General features: G+C 42.8%; 1 protein-coding gene across 2 annotated transcripts in view; it reads right to left on the minus strand.

Annotated features, from left to right (window-relative positions):
• The window catches only part of CNTNAP2 (contactin associated protein 2), a 1,655,791-nt gene that overhangs the window by 75,195 nt on the left and 1,556,763 nt on the right, over nucleotides 1-23,833 (minus strand). For both annotated transcript variants that reach the window (XM_084896487.1, XM_084896488.1), the window contains one exon: nucleotides 7,473-7,566. In XM_084896487.1, the coding sequence (XP_084752613.1) occupies nucleotides 7,473-7,566 (94 nt within the window). The remainder of the gene's footprint in view (nucleotides 1-7,472; nucleotides 7,567-23,833) is intronic.

Genomic DNA, 23,833 nt, shown 5'->3' on the forward strand with positions numbered 1-23,833 from the left:
GCAGGGGATGGGTACGGCTACTTGAGAGACTGAACATTTCTTCCAGAGGAACAGAGCACAGCCAGGAGCAACTGTTGGGATGATCACTGCCTACCGGGCTGGATGTTTGTTTATTTGCCCTTGCTGACCAGGAGGAGTATCAGATCATCACATACAAATGGGGACACTGCATGTTCTCTGGTATCCAAGCTGCTTGTGCATTCCATCGTGTAGCTCTGTTATAACCATAGCAACCTCCAGTGGTCTCCCTGCAGCCTCTCACTCACTCTGTTATACATTTTTCACTCTGCGGATGTGGTATTTTCCTAATGTATCAACCTGATCAGGTTATTCTCCTAATTTAAAAAAAAATGCTTCAATGACATTCTTTTGCCACAAGGATAACATTAGAACCTTAGCATGACTTGTAAGTAAATCCTGTAATATGGTAGTCATGGTGAAAGCCTGCCTTAGCTCCCATTCCCCTCTAACTCCAGACCAAGGACCACTGCCTGGGAGCTCCCGTGCTCTGAGCTTTCTTCTGACCTGGGGAGCAGGGTGGGTGGGACATGGGCAAACCAGAACTGCTGGGGAGCTAATACTCCTGGAAGCAGCTCTCAGCATGCTGGGGAGGGGGCCTGGGTGGGGAGGAGGAGCCCTGACTTCCTCCTGAGGCATGACCTACACACCTCCCAGAGCTCTCAGTAGCAGTGAGTGCTGGTCCCGTGCAATGGTGAGGGATTTGATAACGCTCCATTCCTTTCCCTGTTTCATTTCTGCATTCCCCTACTAACATTTCCTGGGATCTCCTCCCTTATGAACTCGTATTCAAATCTGCATCTCCGGGCCACCCCTCTTCTCATCTCCTGGTCTCTACTCCACCAAGAGGCTTTTCCCTCCCTGGAACGTGGGCTGAAGCTCTGATCTCAATGGAGAACCACACACAGGACAGGTGATCATACAGTTTATCAATCTACACTAGCTCACATGGTTATCGTGAAGTGGGCATTGCTGGTCAATCCCTCTTGTCCCAGCAGACGGAAATTGGGACTGTCCTGGAGCAGATCAGAATGTGTGGACGGACTTCTAAAGGCTGTTTTGATCTGAGCCCTGCTTACTGCTGCAGCATTTTTATCACGTGCCTCGGTTTCACCATTCTGAATGAAACAGGCTCTCCAATTTCCCTCATCGCACAGTGTGTTTCCGGAGGTGGTGACAGCAGCCCTCATATCACATGCTCCTTGGCAATGTGACCTGGCCACTAAGCCACCAAATAGATAGAACCTGCTTTCCCTCCCCTGAGTGTGGGCTGAAGCCCAGATCTGGGCCAACAGCATGTGGTCAGAGGGATGTGTGTAACTTCTGAGGCTGGGTCATCGAGGTCACCAGCTGGCATCTTTGCTTTTGGAATGATTCTTTTTAGGGCCCAGCTGCCATGATGTAGAGTCCGTGAGGGGAAACCAAGGCTCCTGGACAACAGTCTTAACTAAACTCCTGGGCAACCATGTGGTTGAGGCCCAGTTAGACCATCTAGACAGTCATCCTGAGGCCCAAGCTCAGACCACATAGAGCAAAAATGACATCCAGGCAGGCCCCAGAATAATGTGAAGTAATAGAGTATTGTTTAAACCACCGAGTGTTGGATTGCTGCAAAGCAACAGAGAGCTGAAAAAACCCCCTCTTCCTGCCTTCCACTCCATGCCATTGCTTTGCCAGAGAATTCTAAGGTATAATTTGGGTCTCAACTTCTACTTTGCTTCCTCTGGCATGCCTTCTCTCAATTCCTGGACTGGGTAAAGTGCCCTTCCTTCTTGCTTCCAAAGAACCCCGTACTTCCATCTCCCACATGCCTATCCACTTCTGGTTGCCTTTCCAACATTTTCTCCTCTCTTCTGGTTAGAAATAAGCCTCTAAAGGCAGAAACTGTGCCTGTGTGTGGATATCACTGATGTCCCAATGGCACATGACAAACAATGGTTATATTATTGTTTAGTTATGACTGAATACAAATAACTATTGTAGCTTATACATACTATGTAGAGGACCCTCTGCTACTTGTTAAATATATCATTTTGCTGAGTCCAGTAAAGTAGGAACCATTACTATTTCTCTTTTATACATGAAGAAACAAAATACACAAGAGGTGAGGTGACTTGCCCAAGTCGTAGAGTTTGTAAATAATGTATATAGTAAGAATGCAAACCCACATGCATGATGACAAATGCTGTTGCTCTTAACTGAAATCCCATGTTCCAATCAGGACAGGTCAAGTTGTGCCACAGTAACAAATAGCCCCATTGTCTCTATAGCTTAAAAAGGCAAAGGCTTTTTCCTTCTTATGCTAGAGATTCATCATGAGTTGACAGAGTTCCCTGGTCCTAGCGGTTACAGAGGTGACCAGGTGATGGAATAGCTGCTGTCTTGAGATTTGCTAGTTACCACACCGAAGGAACAGAAGGACTTGAGAGCTTCTGGCATCAGCCACTAAATGTTCTAGCCCCCCAAATGCACATTTTTTTTCTACTAAAAACTTCTTTGCTGAAAATATTTAGCAAGCAAGAATGCCTACCACCCATACAAACTCAGCAATTAATAAAGTTATGCTGAAACCGGTTTGGCTCAGTGGATAGAGCGTCGGCCTGCGGACTGAAAGGTCCCAGGTTCGATTCCGGTCAAGGGCATGTACCATGGTTGCGGGTACATCCCCAGTAGTGGGTGTGCAAGAGGCAGCTGATGGATGATTCTCTCTCATTGATGTTTCTAACTCTCTATCCCTCTCTTTTCCTCTCTGTAAAAAATCAATAAAATGTATTTAAAAAAAAAATAAAGTTATAAGTATTAATTCCTTAATGTGTGAGGAGCCTTGGCTAAAGTTCCAGAAAACCCAAGAATAGTATCTCTTATTAACAAATCATAATATTCACATTTTAGACCAAAATACACATAATTTAGGGGTTATTAATAAGTACATCTCCTATCAGAGTTGCTTTTAATAATGATAGTATGGAAAATATTAGGATATGGAACCAATATAATTACAAACTACATTAAATACAGATAGATAGGTGTTCACCTTTAATTTTACCTCCCCAGACCTTGCCACTGACAACTAGCAATGATTGGTAAAGCAATTATGACTTCACATTAATATTAATTTTCTTTCCAAACACAGTTTCTCACATTGATGCAGAGAAATTAATGCATTTTTATTATGGAATAGATCTACTTCATTATGATTTTATGTTATCATGAATCACCACAATGGCAGAAATAGTTTGAAGAAATTAATAAAAAGAGGGCTCAGATTTAACTTTCTAAAATGAAAATGGATAGCACCATCTTGAATACAGAGGCTATTTAATAACACTGCATTTATGGTGATGTGATGAGCACTGAGTTTTGACACGCTTCTAAATCCATATCTTTGTACATCCATAATAAGAGCAAGGAACCCTGAATAGAATTACCCTTCTAGTTCTCACATGGAACAGAACCTCCTGTACTTTAATATTGCACTTCTCACTAAAAAAAGAGAAAAGAAAATTATTCAGATCATATATGCTATTGTGTCAAAGGGTTAAGGCTTTATATAATCTGTTCTTACTAAATCCACAACTAGGAGATGGCATTACTTGTACCTAGTTGGTAGAGGCCAGGGAAGTGGCTAAACATTCCACAATGGACAGGACAATCCCCTCCTCCCAATAAGACCTATCTGACCCTAAGTGCTAATAGTGCTGTTTTAAGAAAATAACTTAAGTTTTCCTAGCCTTGATTTCACCTTCCATACAATGAGGGTAATGGTGGTCTAGGGCAGTGTTGTGAGCAAGATAAGATAGCACTTAAATGCAGAGCGGCATACAAATGGCCAAGAGAGAGATATGAAAAGATACTCAATGTCACTAATCATCAGAGAGATGCAAATTAAAATGATAATGAGGGTGCAAATACCCTATATAATAAAGAGCTAATGTGCAAATTAATCTTCATGCCCTCACATCACAAGAAGGCCACTTCCACGTCATCACAAGATGGCTGCCACAAAATGGCCACCCCATGTCATCACAAGATGGCCACCCCCACATTGTCACAAGATGGCTGGCAAGGGAGGGCAGTTAGGGGATGACCAGGCCTGCAGGGAAGGGCAGTTAGGGGCAATCAGGATGGCAGGGGAGGGCAGTTGGGGGCAATCAGGCCAGCAGGGGAGCAGTTAGGTGTTAATCACGCCGGCAGGGAAGTGGTTATGGGGTAATCAGAGTGGCAGGCAGGTGAGTGGTTAGGAGCCAGCAGTCCCAGATTGTGAGAGGGATGTCCTCTTCAATCTGGGACCTCTCAGGGGATGTCTTGGCCTAAACTGGCAGTCAGATATCCAGATTGGAGAGGGTGCAGACTGGTCTGAGGAACACCCCCTACCCCCAGTGCTCAAATTCCATGCACCAGGCCTCTTGTATTAGTTTAAAAAGAAAAAAACACACTTCCTCTCCAAGAGATAACAACCTGCAAGTAGGCATTTGTGTCCCCAGCTTGTGAGAGAATCCAGACTCAGAGGTTCAAGAACATGCCTAAGGGTTCAGTCTAATAAGAGACAGAGCCTGGATTCAAATATTATTAGCTGCTATGAACTGAATGTTTGTGTTCTCCCAAACTTATATGCTCACATCCTAACCCCCAGAGGATGACACTAGGATGTAGGACCTTTGTGAGGCAATTAGATCATGAAGGTAAAGCTCTCGTGAATGAAATTAATGCCCTCATAAAAAGGGAGGTGAGAAAGCTCGCTTTCCCTCTGTCCACCATGTGATGGTACAATGAGAAGATGGCTGTCTATCTGCAAACTAGGAAGCAGGTCCTTACCAGACACCTGATCTACTGGCACCTTGATCTTGGACTTCCCAGCCTTCAGACTGTGAGCAATTAATTTCTGATGTTTAAGCCACCCAGACTATGGTATTCTGTTATAGCAGCCTAACTAAGATACAAATGCTGCCTGATTTCAGAGCTGACATTCTTTCAACTTCATTGACTACCAAATACTGCTTTGAGAAAAACCAGATCACAAGACATAAGAGAAGTGCACATTTTCTTCTGTATTAACTCTCTTGATTGTATTAGCAGCAGCATCCATATCCTTGCATGCTGTAGTATACTTCTATGATGATATTCATTATGTTTCTTTCCCCTTTTAGTCTTTATTAATTCAACAAATATTTATTTGCCCCTTGTTAGGGGACCATGGGGCTATGAGATACTGTCTCGATCTGCAAGGAGCTCATGTGCTGGTGCGGATGAGCCCATCACTGCTAGATGTTATCATTTGGGGGCCCCTGGCAGCATTCCAACTTGCTTGCATGTGTATGATGCCATCTCCATCTTGGGACTATGGGCTTCCTTAAAATTCTTTACACTACTCATTGCCACACACAGTTAGTTTACCCACACAATGCAATTTTCCTTTGGTGGGAATAAATCCCTGGGTGTCACACTCAGATATTTGAGGTTTGTGTTATGCTTTTCGGTTGGCACAGTTTTACAGCACAGTAGATTCTTAGTTACAGAAGACATTACCTTTATGATGTTACTTGTTTAGGACCTTGAATGTCTTAGCCACATTGCATAGGTAGTTTTGACAAAGTATGACTTTCATCATGTGACCTGAAATACTGATGAACCAGAGAGTTTCATTTATAGTGAGGGAATCTAGCAATCCCTCAACAGTCCTGTCAAAACTTGACTTTGTGAGCTTCATAAAGCAAGACAGTCCATTGTTTTAGGTATGTTCATGGTAGATATTACTCTAGGAGAGTCACAGTGTATATAATGTCTTTATGACTATCCTAGTTTCATAATGTAGAGTTTGATGGAATTAAAGGTCAATGGCCATGAAGGAACACATAATATTTTCAAAAGTACTTGACTGAGTTGTGGGAATGCACATGGCGGCATTTGGATACTCGCCAATATCTCAGGTTATTTGCTTTGTGAATGCCAGGGCTCTACCCCACTGAATGGCCACTTCCTGTTCCTCATTAATGACAACACTTGACTTTCAGCTGCAGCCCTTCTGGACCTTGACCCTTAATGTCAAGTTCTTTTAATCTGTCTAAGACCACATATCAGTTGAGTAACTTTGGCAAGGTGACCTCCCTCAGTTTCGGTTTTCTCATCTGTAAAATGAAGATAATTAACTGGATTGTTGGGACATTTAATGTTTATATTTATACACATAAAATGTTTGGTATGATACCTGAAACAATGTAAGTGGTCAGTGAAGGTTAGCCATCATTCCCTTTCCTTTCCCACCCACTCACTGAGCCATTGTCACCACCACCCCTGTCCCATGCCTTCTCTTTTCCTCTGTGGCCTCACATAAAACTCTGCTTGCTTGTTATTTTGCCTAGTATGTTCCTGGTTCTAAGTCTGGGGATATTTTTTGTTGTTGGCCCCTCTCTGGCATGAGATGTAGGGCTTATCTCTCAACTAGTCATCCTTCTCTGCCCAAGTTTTCTTCTTATTCTTTTTTTTCCTTCTCGTTTGTAAGTCAACCATCACAGAGATTATATTAGGAGCATAGACTCAGGTACCTGACTATCTGGGTTCAAGGTTTGGTTCCACTTATTAAGTAGGGCAAGTTATTTAACCTCTCTGTGCCTCAGTCTTGCCATCTGTAAAATGGAGATAATAATCTTGATTATCTTATGGAATTGCTACAGAGATTAAATGAGTTCATATATCAAAAGTGCTTAAAATGGAGTTGGGCCTGCAATAAGTCCTATGTTATTGTGTATATTATTGTTATTTTTATTATAGGTTGGGTCTCTTATTCTCTTATTAGCTGTCCCTCCCACCTCCATTTTAAAAATAATGAATGTCTTTTATGATTAATACCATCCTCATACCACTATCCACTGGACAGAGAGCCACCCTTCTCCTTGGCCAACACATTATCCACCATCTTACTATTTCCATCTTGGGTTCATAATATACATTCTCACAGTAAAAAATCCATTGGCTTAGTAATTTTAAAATACCTAGTCAATCATATCAATATTTAAGTTTCTATAGCACTGATTGATAATAAATAAAAGGGCAAGGATGACTCATAAAGCCACAATCACATACAGGGGAGGTTATTCTGTCACAATTTTTCAATTCCTATTGGCCTTCTAATTTTCAAATAGTATCAGGTGACCTATTCTCAGGAGTGAGAGGAAGAAAGAATCACATTGATATGCTTAGAATAAAAAAAAAATTGATTTAAATATCGTCAGCAGGCAGAGGTCTTTAAGAAACCAATGAACACTTTTTATATACGAGTAAAGAAGCCAGGAGCAGACACTTACTTTTAGTTGTGTTTTCGTGTGGACCACACACCAAATAACACTGATTCTAAATATCATTGACTTGGACACCCCAATCACCAACCACAATCTGTTTAAAAGGGGAACTAGCAGCTTTAGAATATAGGACGTGAGCAATTTGCCCCAAATTCTTACCTATAACTTTTCCTAGGAAGAGTGATTTGGGAGCGTTGAACAGCGTGTCAGATGAGCTTGGCAGGTGGTAACTCACAGAAGGATAATGATCCAGCTGCAGGAAGGAGAAAGAGTCACTTTTAGAAGAATAGCACTATCTTGCACTGGACTCAAATCTACTCGGTGGGATGACATCACTCTTTGAACCTTGGTTTTGAGATATCTTATTTCATTAGAAGTTTGACTGTTTCTTCATAGGTCTTTGAAAGCAATGTGAACTTGGAAGTGAAGACCCTTTATGAACTGTTCTACAGTTTATGCATATATTCTGTGGATAATTTACCTCCTGGATTATGATCCTTGCTTACTGAATTGGGCTAAAATCTGCTTAATCAAATCTCCAGTACTGATTTCTGAGGTAGAAAATGCTACACCATAGCAATAAATTTTGTTTAGGATCCTTTTATTGCCCCACTTTCTTCACCCTTTTGTACTATCAGCTTATAGACCAATATTGATCTTCAGAATATATATATTCAAATATGAATATGAATATATATTTTATATCCTATATAATAAATAGATAATATGCAAATTGACCATCACTCCAACACACAAGTTGGCTGCCCCCATGTGGTCAAAGATGGCCACCCCCATGTGGACACAAGATGGCTGCCACAAGATGGCTTCAGGGGAGGGCAGTTGTAGGTGATCAGGCCAGCAGGGGAGGACAGTTGGGAGGGATTGCAAGGGAGGGCAGTTGGGGGTGATCAGGCCTGTAGGGGAGGGCAGTTGGGGGGGGACCCAGGCCTACAGGGGAGGGCATTTGGGGGGGGGGATGACCAGGTCTGCAGGGGAGGGCAGTTGGAAGGGACACGGCCTGCAGGGAAGGGCAGTTGTGGGGGACAAGGCCTGCAGGGAAGGGCATTTCAGGAGGACCAGGCCTAAAGGGGAGGACAGTTAAGGGTGACCAGGCTGGCAGGAGAGGGCAGTTAGGAGTGACCAGGCTGGCAAGGGAGGGCAGTGAGGGGTGATCGGGCCAGCAGGGGAGTAGTTAGGCATCGATCAGGCTGGCAGGCAGAAGCGGTTAGGGGCAATCAGAGGCAGGCAGGCGAGCAGTTGGGAGCCAGTAGTCCTGGATTGTGAGAGGGCAGTCAGACATCCCTCAAGGGGTCTCTGATTGGAGAGGGTGCCGGCTGGGTTGAGGGACCCCCTCCTCACCCCCCCACAAATTTCATGCACCAGGCTTCTAGTACAAATATATATTCAAATGTTGAGGTTCAGGTCGGGTAAACATACTTAGTTGTCTTGCTTATCAAAATTAGGGTAACTTCTCCTTTCTACCACAGTGCAGGTGAGTTGGCCACAGAGAGAGGGAGGAGGAAGCCAATGGAAACAGCTTACATAGTTGGGGTGGGAGCAATGCACATTTCTCACTACGCTTTCCATGCGTATAGTGCCAATGAGGCTGTCCTGAAATCAGAGGACTTGTCCTTTGTGTCCCCATGTGGCTTTTCCTGCCTTAAAAAGCATACAGTCCGATTGTGTTTCCCCAAAGACGAGCGCCTAGAGCCTTCAGTGCTTCTTTATTTGCACCCGTGAAAAACTCCCTTTGTAACTTTTTCTCTGAGGAGAGTTCAATACCTGAGGAGGAAAGCATGAAGGAGGGGGTGCATCAGTAGAAAAACCTGGGTCACTGTCCAGCACAGGGATTCCTGGGGGAACTGTGTACAACAAGCAGCTTGCTGAAGTTGACAGCGCAGACTCCAGGGACTGAATCCACGCCCAGGTCCTGGCTAGCAAGGGCTAAAGAGGGCAAAGATGCAGGAAACCAGCCTGTTTTGGGGACCAGAGGGTGGCTGGCAAGTGTGAGAGGAAAGGAACTAATTCCCTCTGTTTACTAGAAAACTAGAGGTCATTGAGAAAGTCATGTGAGGAGTGAAAAAGTCACACATCTCAGGAATTTGGGGAGTTCTGACCTGCAGAACTGTAAGTCTCCGTGCCTGGGTATTTGGTAATACCGTAACAAAAATCCAAAAACGAACATTAAAGAGAACATTGGCATGTTCAACTCTAATTTAAAAAAATTATCTTTATTGTTGAAAGTATTACAGATGTCCTTGGCTATAATTTCGAAAAGTTAAAACAATAATTTTAAGTGCCTCATCAACAAAGCATTTTATTCTGGTCAGAAATCTTAAATATTTGAAGTTGTTTCTTTGGAGCAAGGTGATTCCGTTTTTTTATTATTTTTTTCCGCTGCCAAATATTAGGAACTGCTTTGGCTCCATCTAGTGGCACCCATGCATAAATGCTGCTGTCCCTCCACACATTTCTATTATCTGTTGTCAAAAAAGCTAATAGCAAAAGGCCAATGTAACTAATAGGCGATTCTATAATGCATCACAGTGATGATCTCCCTTTAAGTACTCCTAATAATTTAATCTATCCTATTAAAAAAAACTGAAAAATTATACAAACAACATATGCTCATTAAATAAAAATAATATATACTTGCAGAAAAAAACAGCTTGTGATAATGTTAATTTTTATTTTTTTGGAATAGGATGAGTTTATTGTGAAAGGCTTTTAATTCTGACTTATATGGTATTGTTGCAAATATACAAATTTAAAAATAAAGCTACGTTAATTTTTTTAAAAATCTATTTGTACATTCTTTCAAGTTTTTACAAAAATTGGATGGAACTCAGCTACACATATTGCTTTGCATTTGCTTTTCATTATTTAATTACCTATAATAATAAAAGTGTAACATGCTAATTAGACTGGACAGCATAAAGACCTTCCAGATGAAGCTGTGGCGGTGGAGCCCAGGCAGAGGCAATTAGGGCAGGCAAGGAGTTAGGGGCAATCAGGACAGGCAGGCGGAGTGGTTAGGGGTGGTCAGGGAGTCAACAGGGTGAGGCAAACAGTGTGAGCCAAGTTGATGGAGTCTCAGATATGGTGCCCATTTGCCGGATCTGTAGTGAAGGGAGCAGAAAAGGGACAATGGTCTCTGGCAGCACTTTTGTCTGGGAGCGTCTCTGGTGCCTTTTAAGCTGCTGTCCCCATGCTGGAGCCCAGAGGGAGTGAGTCCAAGTAAGTCCATATGTGAGGCCCTTTAAGAGGAACTACCATCTCTAACTGGTTTGGCTCAGTGGATAGAGCGTTGGCTTGCAGACTGAAAGGTCCCAGGTTTGATTCCGGTCAAGGGCATGTACCTTGGTTGAGGGCACATCCCCAGTAGGGGGTGTGGAGGAGGCAGCTGATTGATGTTTCTCTCCCATCAATGTTTTTAACTTTCTATCCCTCTCCTGTAAAAAATCAATAAAATATGTAAAAAAAAAAAAAAAAAAAAAAAAAAAAGGAACTACCTGGGACTCCAGCAGCCTCTGTCTTCCTCAGCCTCAATCCCTGCTGGTTTTTCCTGCCAAAGGTTATGGGGACTTTTCCTCCTGGCACTGGAACCCTGGGATGGGGTTCCTCCTTGCTCCTCATGGGTGACCTATACCTTTTCCTTCACTAGGAGACAAGAACCTGTGCTTCTTTAATCCTTCTGTCTTAAGCTCTTCCCTGCTTTGTGTCCTGGTGGGGGGTGCAGGTGGGATTGTGGGGAGAGGCTGAGTGCCAGTGCAGAGCACAGTGGGGAAGGGAAAGGAGCTCTGGGACATGGCATATATGTGATTAAATTAAGGGTCTGAAAGAAGGAGTTTATCCTGGATTATCTGGGCTGAGCCAAGAATGCAGGTGGCTTCTAGAAGGTGAAAAAAGGCAGAGAGCCTCCACCAGGAGGCAGCCCTGCCAATACTTTCATCAACACAGCAATACTAACTTTGGGCATCTGGCCTCTAGAACTGTAGTGGTGTTTTAAGCCCTTAAATTCGTTACAGCAGCAATGGAAAAATAATACAAGAAATTACAAAAAAAATACCACTATGTAATAAAACAATAATGACCAGACACTCTCTTCTCCCAAGATCATTTCCCTAATGACAACTTTTATCTGGTTCTGTTCTTCCTGCCTCCCACATGAAAAATATAAAATGCCCAGTTACTGGATTGCCCTGCTCCCTGAGACCACCCAATCCAGAAGACAGCCCGCTCTCCTGCATCCTCCCAGCACAGGCCCATCCTGAAATAAGCTCTTTCCCATCCCTGTCCTTGGTATGCGAGTCTGTGTCAAAAATCAGGCCTTAACTGCACCCTTTCGTATATGCTCCATGATAAGCACGGATTTCTCTCATCTCTTTTAAAGTGAGCACAGCATGAAGCTTTCCCAGTAGAGGGCACTGGAGGGACACTGCAGGAGGAAGGGGCTTCTGGAAATTTCCAACACTGCCAAGAGTGTGAGGACATACTGTGGAGCCTGCCTTTGCCACAGGCACACAGCGTGATCCCTCTGTGACCCTATAGCCTGGTGACAAGACTCTCAACTGGAAAATGGAGACCCTGTGCAGCTGTGATGTGGCCTTGTGCTCTGAAGGCCTCTTATGTCCCATTGCACACACACAAATACACACACACACACACACACACACACACACACACGGCTGCTGAGCTCCTGCTTCCTCACCTGCACTCTGGAGGGTGGCCTTTTGCTGGCCCAACAACTCCTGACCGGCTCCAGCCTGGCCACTTCGGAACCTCTCTGCTCTCTGGGGAGCTGAATAAGCACAGCCCTTCTTGGTCCTCACGTGGGTGCTTTCTCTCTCAGTCTAAGGGGTACCCTACAGCGGTCGCCAACCGGTGGTCCGCAGATCACTGGTGGTTCATGAGGTCCAAAAGGTTGGCGACCTCTGCCCTAGAAGACTCCACAGGGGTTTCCTTAGGTCTTAGAATTTCCCTTTATCGCAGTCAATTCTTACACCTACCATCCCAAGTTCAACCTGTTTTGTGGTTTCTAGCTCCTGATTGGACTCAGATAGGAAAAGAGGAAGCATGTATTGAGCAACTACTGCGTGCAAGGTTTGTGCCAGGCTTTTCACATCTTATTGAACAGACATCAAATAGCAGTTCACTGCTTTACCGTCACAAAAAGTGCCCAAAGTCAGAAAGAGAGTAGTGGCAGAATTGGCTAACCTGTGTATCTGGCTACAAGGTGACAGTCTCTAACCTAGCCCAGCACTTTTTTTTTTTTTTTTTTTTTTAATATATTTTATTGATTTTACACAGAGAGGAATTGAGAGGGACAGAGAGTTAGAAACGTCGATGAGAGAGAAACATCGACCAGCTGCCTCTTGCACCCCCCCAACTGGGGATGTGCCTGGAGCCAAGGTACATGCCCTTGACCGGAATCGAACCCGGGACCTTTCAGTCCACAGGCCGACGCTCTATCCACTGAGCCAAACCAGTCCTGGCATAGCCCAGCACTTTCAACTCAGGAAGGGAGACGATCACCTGCATTTGAAATATTGACATTTAAAAGAGAAAATGCATCCAATCGGATCAGGCAAGACCAGCTCAACCCGAAAAGCCTGAGGACACGTCACATTGTGTCATCACACTTGTATTGCCATGGCCGAGTGGGATAATTTCAAGGTAATTTCTTTGGGGTCCAGGTGAGCTATTTTGCTGTACATTTAGCTGGTAGTCACTCCCCTGGCAGTCAGAGCCTGTGCAACAGAGGCTCATTAAAGTTAAAGACTGTGACTCTGTGTGCCCTAGGACAACCTTCAGGGAACACTAATTTGTTCAACAGATGCTATTAAGTTGTTAAAAGCATACTGGTTCAGGCAGGGGCTCCTGTCTCACTCAGAATTAGAGCATTAGTGTCCGTTCAGATATTATTGTGTGATTTCAGTGCACTTCCATTTTTAAGCCACAATCGGCCTTGGCAGAGTTTGAAAGGATTTCGTCAACCTGTTTATGTTTGGGGGTGAAATGGAGAAAGTGGGGGAGGAACAGAGAAGAAAGACCTAAGCAGCGTGGGTGACCTCTCACCACCGGAGGGGCACATCTGAGAAGGCGCATGAAATATTGCCAGGCGGGGCTCTGGACAAGGGCCTGAGAGTTCTTGCCTTCTTTCTGAATCCTTAATTGTAGGGAATACTTGGAGTTAGCCCAGAGACATTGAATTGGGAATATACCATCTTGAATATTTTACTCTAAGTTGAAGCTCAATGGTTAGATATGAATAAAGCCAAAGCAAAGGGGTGTTAGGGATGAGAAACACAGACTCGCTTGTCTCAACCATTACCCATCTGTGGAGGGCCAAATGGGAAGATACCTGGACATTCTTTAGATTGTTGTTGACTGGGCCGGGGATATTGACAGAATCATGTCAGTTGCACTCCCGCCCTGGGAGTGCGGAGATGTTCTTAGTGTTTGTTCAGGAGGAAGGAGTGGGTGGGACCTGAGCTCTCCCAGGCTTCTTGTTTTCTTTGAAACCCCTTGTTGGGTTGGAGTATAAATAGATGTACTGTGTGGCTCAGGAGATCGTCAGTCTGTCTCTCCAGCAGAGGAGGTCAGCGCGGCCCTCCCAGCTCCCAGCTTGAAATCTATTTCTATGCCTTCTCTCTTTATTTCTAATATTTCTCAATCCCTGGGCACCTCCACTTAGAACCAGTTTGTTCATCTCTCTTTCCATGTGGGACATGGAAAAGGGAGATCCCCACAGCTTCAGGCCCCTGCACCCATCTCTGCTTATCCCTTCTAACCTGAAACTCTGTAGACTTTACAGGAGACCGTAGCCTTCTCTCCTACTTTACTCTCCAGCCCACCTGGGGTTCATAGCTGGGGGTCCCAAGCCTCAGGCTATTCTCCCCTGAGAACTGGAAGGAGCAGGAGCCCACCCAGCACCAAAGGCCAGTCCTCCAAATGTTTCCCATTTCTTCCCAACTCCAACTCAACCTGTTCTCGTTAATGCAGAGGACACACAGGATAAACTTAGAGTGTGGGATGGGAGACAAAAAACATTCATTGTGGGTCTGCTACCAGCGATGGAGTTGCAGCCTGTCCCTTGGCTGAACAGTGACTGTGAGGACAAGGGCCACACTCCTTTCCCTGTCCTTCTCCAAGAGCTAGCACAGAACTTCTAGTCTAGAAAAGAGCTCCACGGATGATCGAATTGATGGAAGCCCATATAATTTTATGACCATTTGGTTGGGTGAGTGAGCCCGACTCCATACTAAAGATTGCGGAAGGACTGATGGCTAACTTGAGACCCTGAATGTTAATGTTATGGAATGCTCCCATTACTACTGGATCTTTGAGTTTGGCATAACCCATTCCTGGGACCATATGGCATCACTGTAGGGGACAGCATGCCAGCCTCTTCCCAGCCTTTGGTCCCCAGCCATAGGGCCCTCCATACAATTCCAAGAGCCACCAAGGATGCAGACAGCAGGTCACAATCTGGGAGGTCACACCACCTTCCACCTTAGTTTGCTGCTGGCCTAAGCTGCTCATAAACCTTACTGGCTGATAAATATATTTAAGGAAAAGAAAGAGGCCAAGTAACACTTCCCTGAGACTGTGCCCCCTGCCCAGCAGGGCTTGATGGGGGAATCTCAGGCTGCGTCCCCCACCTGGTGTAGCTTGATGGGGCACTCAAGGTGCGCCCCCTGCCCTCGGCCCAGGCTAGGGGACCTCAGGCCATGCCCCCACCTGGGTGCTGAGCCAGGGGACTTGAGGATGCACTGGGGGACCTGATCCTGAGTCCCCCACCTTGCATGCACCTGGGGATCTGGGGCTGTGCCTCCCACCCTGCAGAGCTTGATGAGGGCCCTGAGGCTATGCCCCTCACCCAGTGGGGCTTCATGGGGGACCTGAAGCTGTGCCCCCGACCTGGTTGGGCTTGGCAGGGATGGGGCTGGCCAGGTCTGGATCTCACTCAGTGGGGGTGGGGCCAGGTGGGTCTGGGTCTCACGTGATTTTGAGGCAGTGCGGGTGGGCAGGGACTTGACTCTGGGTCCTGTGGCACGCCCCAGACTCTGACAGGAGGAAGATTTTCATATATAATTTTCTTTGATCTCTGACACTTCTATTATAGTGAAAGGGCAAATAGCAATATTAAAATATTTCCTCTAATTAATCCCCTTTTAATGTGCATGAATTTCATGCACCGGGCCACTAGTGTTTACATAAAGTTCAAGTTTACTTGGGAAAAGATCAGGCTTAGTTGAAAAAGTTCTAGCAAGGAAAAGCTTTAGAAACAGTTAGTTTATCACCTTTCCCCCACCAATGTAGGAGAGGGAGTGAGGTCCCAGAGAGAGTTAGTGCTCTGCTCACGTTCACAGATGAGAAGTGGGAGCATAAGCCTTGAACCTATATTAAACTCACGAGGAATGTTCTTTTCCAGAAATGCTTGAGAAACAAAGGATTGAAGAGACAGCATTCTTTGCTGTATGTGTGCATTACTTCTCTCCCAGAGGTGTCAGGAGGTTTCATGGCTTGATAAGTTTCAAAATGGGAGTCATTCCAAGTGCTTCCTCTTGTCTATAAGCCGTCATTATTATGGTAATGCAATCAGCACAATTTACCTCCTCTTAAGGTCTAGTACATTTGAAATTCTGCAGAATGGATGCAGTTAAAAGAATTCGTGAGCCTTTTAGGTGATTTATGTTTTAGTATATTAAAAATTCTCAAAATAGTAAAAAGGAAAAAGTTAGCTTCTAAAAGGTGATATACTTTCTGGGTCTAATACCCCACCTACTGGAGAACCCCTGAATACAACTTAAAGAAGAAAGTGTTTTCAAAAACTGTTTTTTTGTTTTTTTTTAAACCTGATTTTGTATTAATAAACTGTATATATATATTTTAATAAATATCAATGAATAAGAGGAGAAATTCTCATTTCATAGCTGAAGTACCATTAATTTCAAAGACTTTTAGAGCAGAAATGGCTATAAAATTTATATAATTTTTTTTTCAAGAATCTGGTCTGAAAATATGTAGGACTTCCAAGTTTGTGTTTTGACTCATATTGCTGCAGGCTAATTCCAGCAGGTCATAAATGCAAAAAGCTTCATCAAAAGGTTGATGGAACTTGGGGCTTATTCAGCAGGGCTGAATAATATGTTATTACCTACTGGAATAGCCAAAAAGCATTTCCCAAACTTGAAAAAGATGCATAAATGATTGTTTGCTGCCAGACAGCTGAGGGCATTTTAATTTACATATTATTGCCTCCTGCTGGCCAAACAATTGAACAGCCAAAGGCAGTTCCCCCAAAACTAACAATGCCTGCTGTATAATAAACCTTAGCCTTTGATATGTATATCTCCTTTGCCTCTGGGAAATTTGTGTTCATAAAAGAGCTAGGGGTCTGGAGATTTGGGGAACTTGGTTCCTGAAGCTAAGCCCTCCTCTGGTGCCCCCATGGATTACAAATTTATATTATATTCCTAGTCTCTTTATTAATTTATGCCACAGCACCTTCTCCAAATTCCTGAACCCTCTTAGATGCTGGATATCACCCACTGTCATTATCTTACAAGACAATTCAGAAGCTGATTATAAAGCAACTAGAGACCTGGGGCACGAAAGTCATGCATGGGGATGGTCCCTCAGCCCAGACTGTACCCTCTCGGAATCTGGAACACCTCGGGAGATGTCTGACTGTTGGTGTAGGCCTGATCCCGCAAGACCTAAACCAGCAGTTGAACAGTCCTCTCACAATCTGGGACTGCTAGTTCCCAACTGCTCACCTACCTGCCTGCCTGATTGCCCATAAACACTCTACCTGCCTGCCTGGTCACCCCAACCACTCTGCCTGTCTGCCTGATAGCCCCTAACCACCTCTGCCTTAGCCCCTGCTACCATGGCTTCATTCAGAAGGACATCTAGCACGATTTCTAGAAGGGAATTCAGCTGTCTGGTTTAATTAGCATATTTTGTTTAATTATTATAGATACTAGTTATTTTACCTCTAATTTCCTTCTTAGAGATATGGTATAAATGTACTCATGGTTTTTATAAACTTTTATGTTTCAAATCACTTGAATAACCACCAAATTTAATCAGTATGTATAATGGGTGGTTTACATAATAATTAACATAATTAGCATAAATTAAATCACTTCATACAGCATATTTTTTTCTGATGATTTCAAGGCAAACACATTTTGCTAAATTGTAAAATAACCTTCCAGGAATAAGGAAAAATAAATAGGTGGATGAAAAAAAGGAGGAAGAAAACCAAGAATTCAAGTGAAAAATAAAATTAGAACTGGTCAGTTTTGAAAATAGGTATTAATTAACAAATATAATGTTGCTAAAATGATATAATGGAATGGCACTTTTTTTTAGTAATTACATAAAAGAATAAAGATATGAATGAGAAACAATATATGTACGACAAATATGATCGAGTCTTTCTATTTTAGTTTTTATTTGCCTTTGTAACCTTGATTTGTCACACACATGTTTTCAGGGGTTGTTTAAACTTGGTTTCTGTGAATTCCTGGGTAAGCTGTGTGTGGGCAGTTTTAATAAGGCGGTCAGTAAACTCAGGAAATATCTGTTCAGTGAATCTACAAATAGGGAAAGTGTTGTAGTCTGGTGCATGTGATGCTATCCATGTCATGCTGTTTATCTGTTGAGGCTGAGACTCCTCAGTGGGTGGCTACTCTGATAGTCAAGTTTTTTTTTTTTTAATATATTTTATTGATTTTTTACAGAGAGGAAGGGAGAGCGATAGAGAGTTAGAAACATCAATCAGCTGCCTCTTGCACACCTCCCACTGGGGATGTGCCCGCAACCAAGGAACATGCCCTTGACCGAAATCGAACCTGGGACCTTTCAGTCCGCAGGCTGACACTCTATCCACTGAGCCAAACAGGTTTTGGCGATAGTCAAGTTTTTTTTAAATGTGGGGACCTCACAGGTCCAGATACAAGGATGTTATTTGAAGATGCCCCTCACAGAAATGTAGTCAAATTTTTGGATGTGAGCATGTCGACTGCATGGGCTGGAGGCACTTGCCAATGTGGCCTCCTGGGAAGGGTACACCTTCTATGGTATGCCCCTCCTATAGGCCACCCTGAGAACAGGAGAACGATGATCACAGCATGGCTTGACTGCTGAGGAGGTGTCCCTGCAGGAAGAGGGAGACCTTGACATGAGGTTCAAATGACTCCTCTGACCACATCTCCTTCTAGGCAGCGATCTTTCAGTAAATGACATGACTCCTATGACCTCCTAATGCTCCACAAGGACTTTCATGTGATTTTGCTGTCCAGGAACCTTGTGAACTGGGCCCGGAGCTAAGTTGAAGATTTATATATACAGATGTTCCCAGATGTGGTCAAGGTGCTTAGACTCTTGTTTTGGAAATAAGACTTATAAAACAACATATAAAACAGAATATAAGATATTACCTTAAATTCTAAAATGTATGACATGGAGAATAATTGCCATCATGGTTTAAACACCTAGAATGGCAGAGTGGAAGCATTTTGAGGAAGGATATGTACATATACCAATTTGTCAGGGTATTGAGGTGACTGGCCGCATTGGTCCTTAGGATGTGTTCTGGAGAGAAATGGGAGATGACAATGGAAGGTAGTAAAGGAAGCTAGATTGTGGAGGGCTCTGAATGCCAGGTGTAATGTTTGGATTTGATCCAGACATAGTTAGGGTTATAGTTTTTAAAGATTATTCTGGTGAATATCTCCACCAACTTGTTATGGTTGTTGTCTGTAATCTCAATTTCTTTATAAAGGAGGGAAAATTCAAGATATTATGTCTTCTGAGCACCTGATTGCTCTGGGCCTAAAAGTCTGGACCCTGTTTTGGGGAGAGTACTGAGTTTGAACTGTGTATTAGACATCTAGTAGTTGCTTAGATGTCCAGTAGTCAGTTTGGCTTATGGATCTGAAGGTCTAGGTTGAGATAATAATTTGGGAGTTTAGGGCATATTGATAAAATTTAAAGTCACCAAAGGAGTCCATAAAAACAAAAAAGAGAAAGGACTAAAGACTGAACCCATAAGTATGCTAACTGAAGAATGGTTAGTAAAAGGATATTGAACAGAAGGGTCGGTCAAAAAGGCAGGAAATAAGAAGAGGGTAGTGTTCTCAAAGGCAAAGGGTTACTTATATTGAATATCACCTTTACTAGTAGGTGGAATAATATGAGAACTGAATTAAAGTGAGGAGGTCATTGATGATCTTGATAAGAATAGCTTTAGGGGAGTGGACAAAAGCCTGCCTGGAAATGGCTATAAGAGGAAACGTAAGAGAAAAATCATCATGATACATGCATCTGACAATGGACTCCTGTCCAGAATACGTAAAGAACTCTCATAACTCAGAAGTAAAATGACAATGGTCCAATAAAAAAAGGACAAAAGACTTAATCAGACACATTTTACAAAATATTTACCAATTGGCACATGAAAAGCTACTCAACACCACTTAGACACTACTATGTGCCCACTTGAGTGGATATAATCAGAAAGACAATATCAAATACTGGTGTTATATGGATCTTTGCTGAAGGGAACATAAAATAGAAAACAATTTCTTATGAAGTTAAACATAGACATACCATGCAACCCATCAATCCCATTCCCAGATATTTAATCAAGAAAAATGAAAAAAGCATGTCCCAATCTACATAAGCATGTAAATGTTCATATCAGGTGTGTTCACAGTATCCCCAAACTGGAAATGATCCCTATGTCCATTAAAACATGAAAGAATAAACCAATGGAAGTATAGTCTTATATGCAATACTGTGCGGCAATTAAAATAGAACCACAACATACACAACAGAAGAATGAATCTCAGAACTACCATGCAGAGTGCAATGTGCCAGGCATAAAAGATTACATATACTCTATGATTTATACAAAGGTATGGAACAGGTCACACTAACCCATGTTTGTATAAAAATGAAGAAATGGGGAAAGTGGGGCCAGGAGGAAATTTTATTTTAAGTAGGAGAAATAGGGTTTGTTTGCTGCTGGGAATGAGCCAGAAGAGAAGGAAGACAGAGAAGTGTCTTGAGTAGGCAAGAGGGGTTGAGTGGAAAAATGGAGAAACTGGTGTTAAATGGGACTCTCAAGCAAACTTAATTTTCCTTTGTGTTTTTTTCTGAATTAGAAAAGCACACTAAGTGGCATTTTAAAGAGAAGATTATCATGTGTTCTATGTCTGGGGATGTCAGGCAGGGGCTGGTGGCAATTCTAAGTTAGGTTGGGGGTTGGAATTAATGGTCCACATGGGCCATTCTGATTATAAAATTATTCTATACAAATACTACCACTGAAGTTTGTAATTTACATTATAGTTTATAAGGAAAAATTTTGAAGAGGTTTGTGACAATCATTTTTGTTCTCATATCTAGGGAAGGAGGTAGAAAGGATATTATTATAATCAGTTCTGGAGAAACTGAGGCACCAAGAGGTTTGTGCCTAACCCAAGCCCATGCTTAGAGTCAGCAATAAATATTCACTTTAATACATATTTGTGTTATATAATGTTATGTGCAAAGTATCCTGATAAGTGTCATTAGAAATAAAATTTCCCGACTTCCTGCAATTCTAGGACTCCCTGTCACAAGAGTCTAATCCTGTTTCTTATTTTTCATTTTTCTATCATTGTCATTCTCCTGACCCTGGGAGCTAATGGCTTTTAAGTAAATAGTATTCATTGATCAATGGTTCTTTGCCAGATGATATTTAAAACACTGAGAGAAAATGTAAGTGCTGAATGTCTAATCAGACTTATAAGGGCTTTATGGTTCTAAGCCTATTTAATGAAACAGCATTTTTCCTTTATTGGCTGGTCTAGGATATAGATTTGCTAAAATCGTGACTGTGGAATGGTTCTCATTTGAGAGGTGTTTAAATAAAGCAATCCCAGGTGCTTTTACTTTATTGATCTTTTTAATGCACTGGCTTCAGTATTTAAATGAGTTTGAATTTGTTTCTTTAATGGTCTTTTAATAAAGCTAAGCTGACCTGGTTCCTTTTGCAATCATGACACTGTAATGACAGGAAAAGACTAATAATAAAAATGAATTCATTTTATGTGGCTGAAAAGGTTATATTTCTATTGATTTTAACTGTAATATAGTTAAAATCCTTGTTATTAAAAAAAAAAATCTCAGCAAACACATCCTTTTTAGTGCGGAAGCTCTATCGATATTACTTTGCCAGGAGGTTTTGGCAGCAATAACAATATTCAGGAGGGAGTGTAAACATTGGCATTATCAGAGGCCTGAAAACCACATCCTTCAAATCCTGTTCCAGGTGGAAGAGTGGAAACATGCATCCAGAAAACTGGTATATACAGAGCAACTTCAGAATGTGGGAACATGCCATGGGCATAAAGCTCAGCTTGATGACCAGATCTGCTAACATATAGAAAGCAGGAAAACTGAGCTCCCTGAAAACACTCAGATTTGTTACAGCTATGTTCGGAGCCTGTTCCAAGAAGTAGAAGGTGGGGAGGGAGGATTTAGTAGGGGTGGGGAATGGGAAATAGAAAAGACTTGGAGACATGATGTGTGAGAGAGAAGAGCGTTCACTCTTTTTCTTGTGACTCAGACTGTGTGGTGTGTGTGTGTGTGTGTGTGTGTGTGTGTGTGAGAGAGAGAGAGAGAGAGAGAGAGAGAGAGAGAGAGAGAGAGAGAGAGAGAGAGAGAGAGAGAGAACAAAATAGACTGAGATGTGCAAGGCTAAGTAAACCCTCCCAGTTTGAACACAAGGGCAGACTTCCATTTATATAAGCAAGTGCCATTGCTATCACAGCACTAGTTAATACTAATGACCACTAGAGGGCATCTTAACACTAGCTCAGGAACTGCTCCAGGCTACCTGGTCTATCAAAACCCTCACTCAGTCCCAAGGCTGACACATCCCTCTCTTGAGTAGGGATGTGTGTGAAGGGCAGTAGGTGACCCTTCAGAACCTGGGCCTCATGTTGAGATTCATTTATTTTTTTAGGGTGAAGATAAATTTATGTGAGCCCGGAGCTTGCTTTCAGTTAACTATGCATGGGAAACAACCCTCTCTGCCTATTGCACTAAGAAATAGCTTTGAGAATTACAAGCTCTGAGAGCGATTTCAGTGCTCCGCAGAAGGATATAACAATAGAATGCCTCTCAGATTGAACTCTGGTTTTCATGCCAGACAAAATAGAAATCTAGGAACCTTATCTTCTTTCTTAGAGATGATTTATGTGTTTAATGTGTTTGGGAGGAAAAAAATGAACTCTGCGTTGCTGGGTTTATAAGCTTTGGCTATGTTCTAGAGAAGGAAAGAGAGAAGTGACATCGCAAATCCTGAGCTGGGTCAGAAATTGCATTGCGACCGCTTTCCCACTGAGCTGTAAGAAATGTACAGTGGAGTAAACACATTTTTCTGGTGTGGAGGGAATGGAGGTCCCATCCAGCCCTGCATAATTCATCTGCAGATGAAACTGCTTTAGAAAAGAAATGAAAACCTTGGAAGTGTTGACATATTCATTAGGTGTCTTTTCCTATTTCTGATCAGATGTGCAGATGGGTTGAACTATTTTTTTTCTTAGTTTCCTCTGTATAATTTTTAAGAATTGCAGAAGAGTAAACTTTGAATTCCTACAGCAAAAGGTAAGTAAAAGAATGTAGTCCTCCCACCCCCATGGAAAACCTTTAAGAAATAGCCCAGCTGCCTTTGTAAAGTCTCCTCTGATAGCTTCCTCCCTCCACCCGCTCTGGTGATTAATTTTGTCCCTTTCTCAGCACAAGTGTTTCCTCAGCACAAGTTCACACTTCAGTTGGGCCTTGGTTCATGTCTGTGTGGTTGATGGTCCCTTCTGCTGGACTGTGGCTTATGGAGGCAACAGCCACACTGTCTGCCTACTAGGTGCCAAGGACTTGCTCCATGGCTTAATCTGCAAACCAATGCATCTGAAGGCCATGTTGATAATGACTTGGTTGATATTCTCTCTCTCTCTCTCTCTCTCTCTCTCTCTCTCTCTCTCTCTCTCTCTCTCTCTCTCTCTCTCTCTCTCTCTCTCTCTCTCTCTCTCCTTTTAAGAAAGAGAAGGGAATTGGGAAGGAGGGAATTGGGAAGGAGGAAAGGGAAGTAGCATTTATTGGCAGATGGACTATGCTAGATGTTTTCCTATGTATTTTCACTAAACACTCACAAGCTCCAGTAAAACAGGCAGCCTTATTCCTAGTTCGCAAATAAGGAAACAGGTAGTTTGGTAACTTGCCAGAAAACATAGAGTTACAGTAAAGACTCCATTTTATTTATGGTTTAGTGACAACCTATGAATGTAGCCATCCAATTCTATGGGGGTCTCTGCTTAGACTCATACCACCCTCAAAGGAAATCTCTCTTTATGAGCTATAGTTCGATTACCAGCCCAAACTGCTAATACTTCCTTCTGCTATACCCCCTTTCTATTATTTACATGTTGATAGGGAGTCCAACTTGATAAATCTCT

Source organism: Pipistrellus hanaki, assembly GCF_964339955.1.
Source record: "Pipistrellus hanaki genome assembly, chromosome: 10".
In the NCBI taxonomy this organism is placed as follows: domain Eukaryota; kingdom Metazoa; phylum Chordata; class Mammalia; order Chiroptera; family Vespertilionidae; genus Pipistrellus; species Pipistrellus hanaki.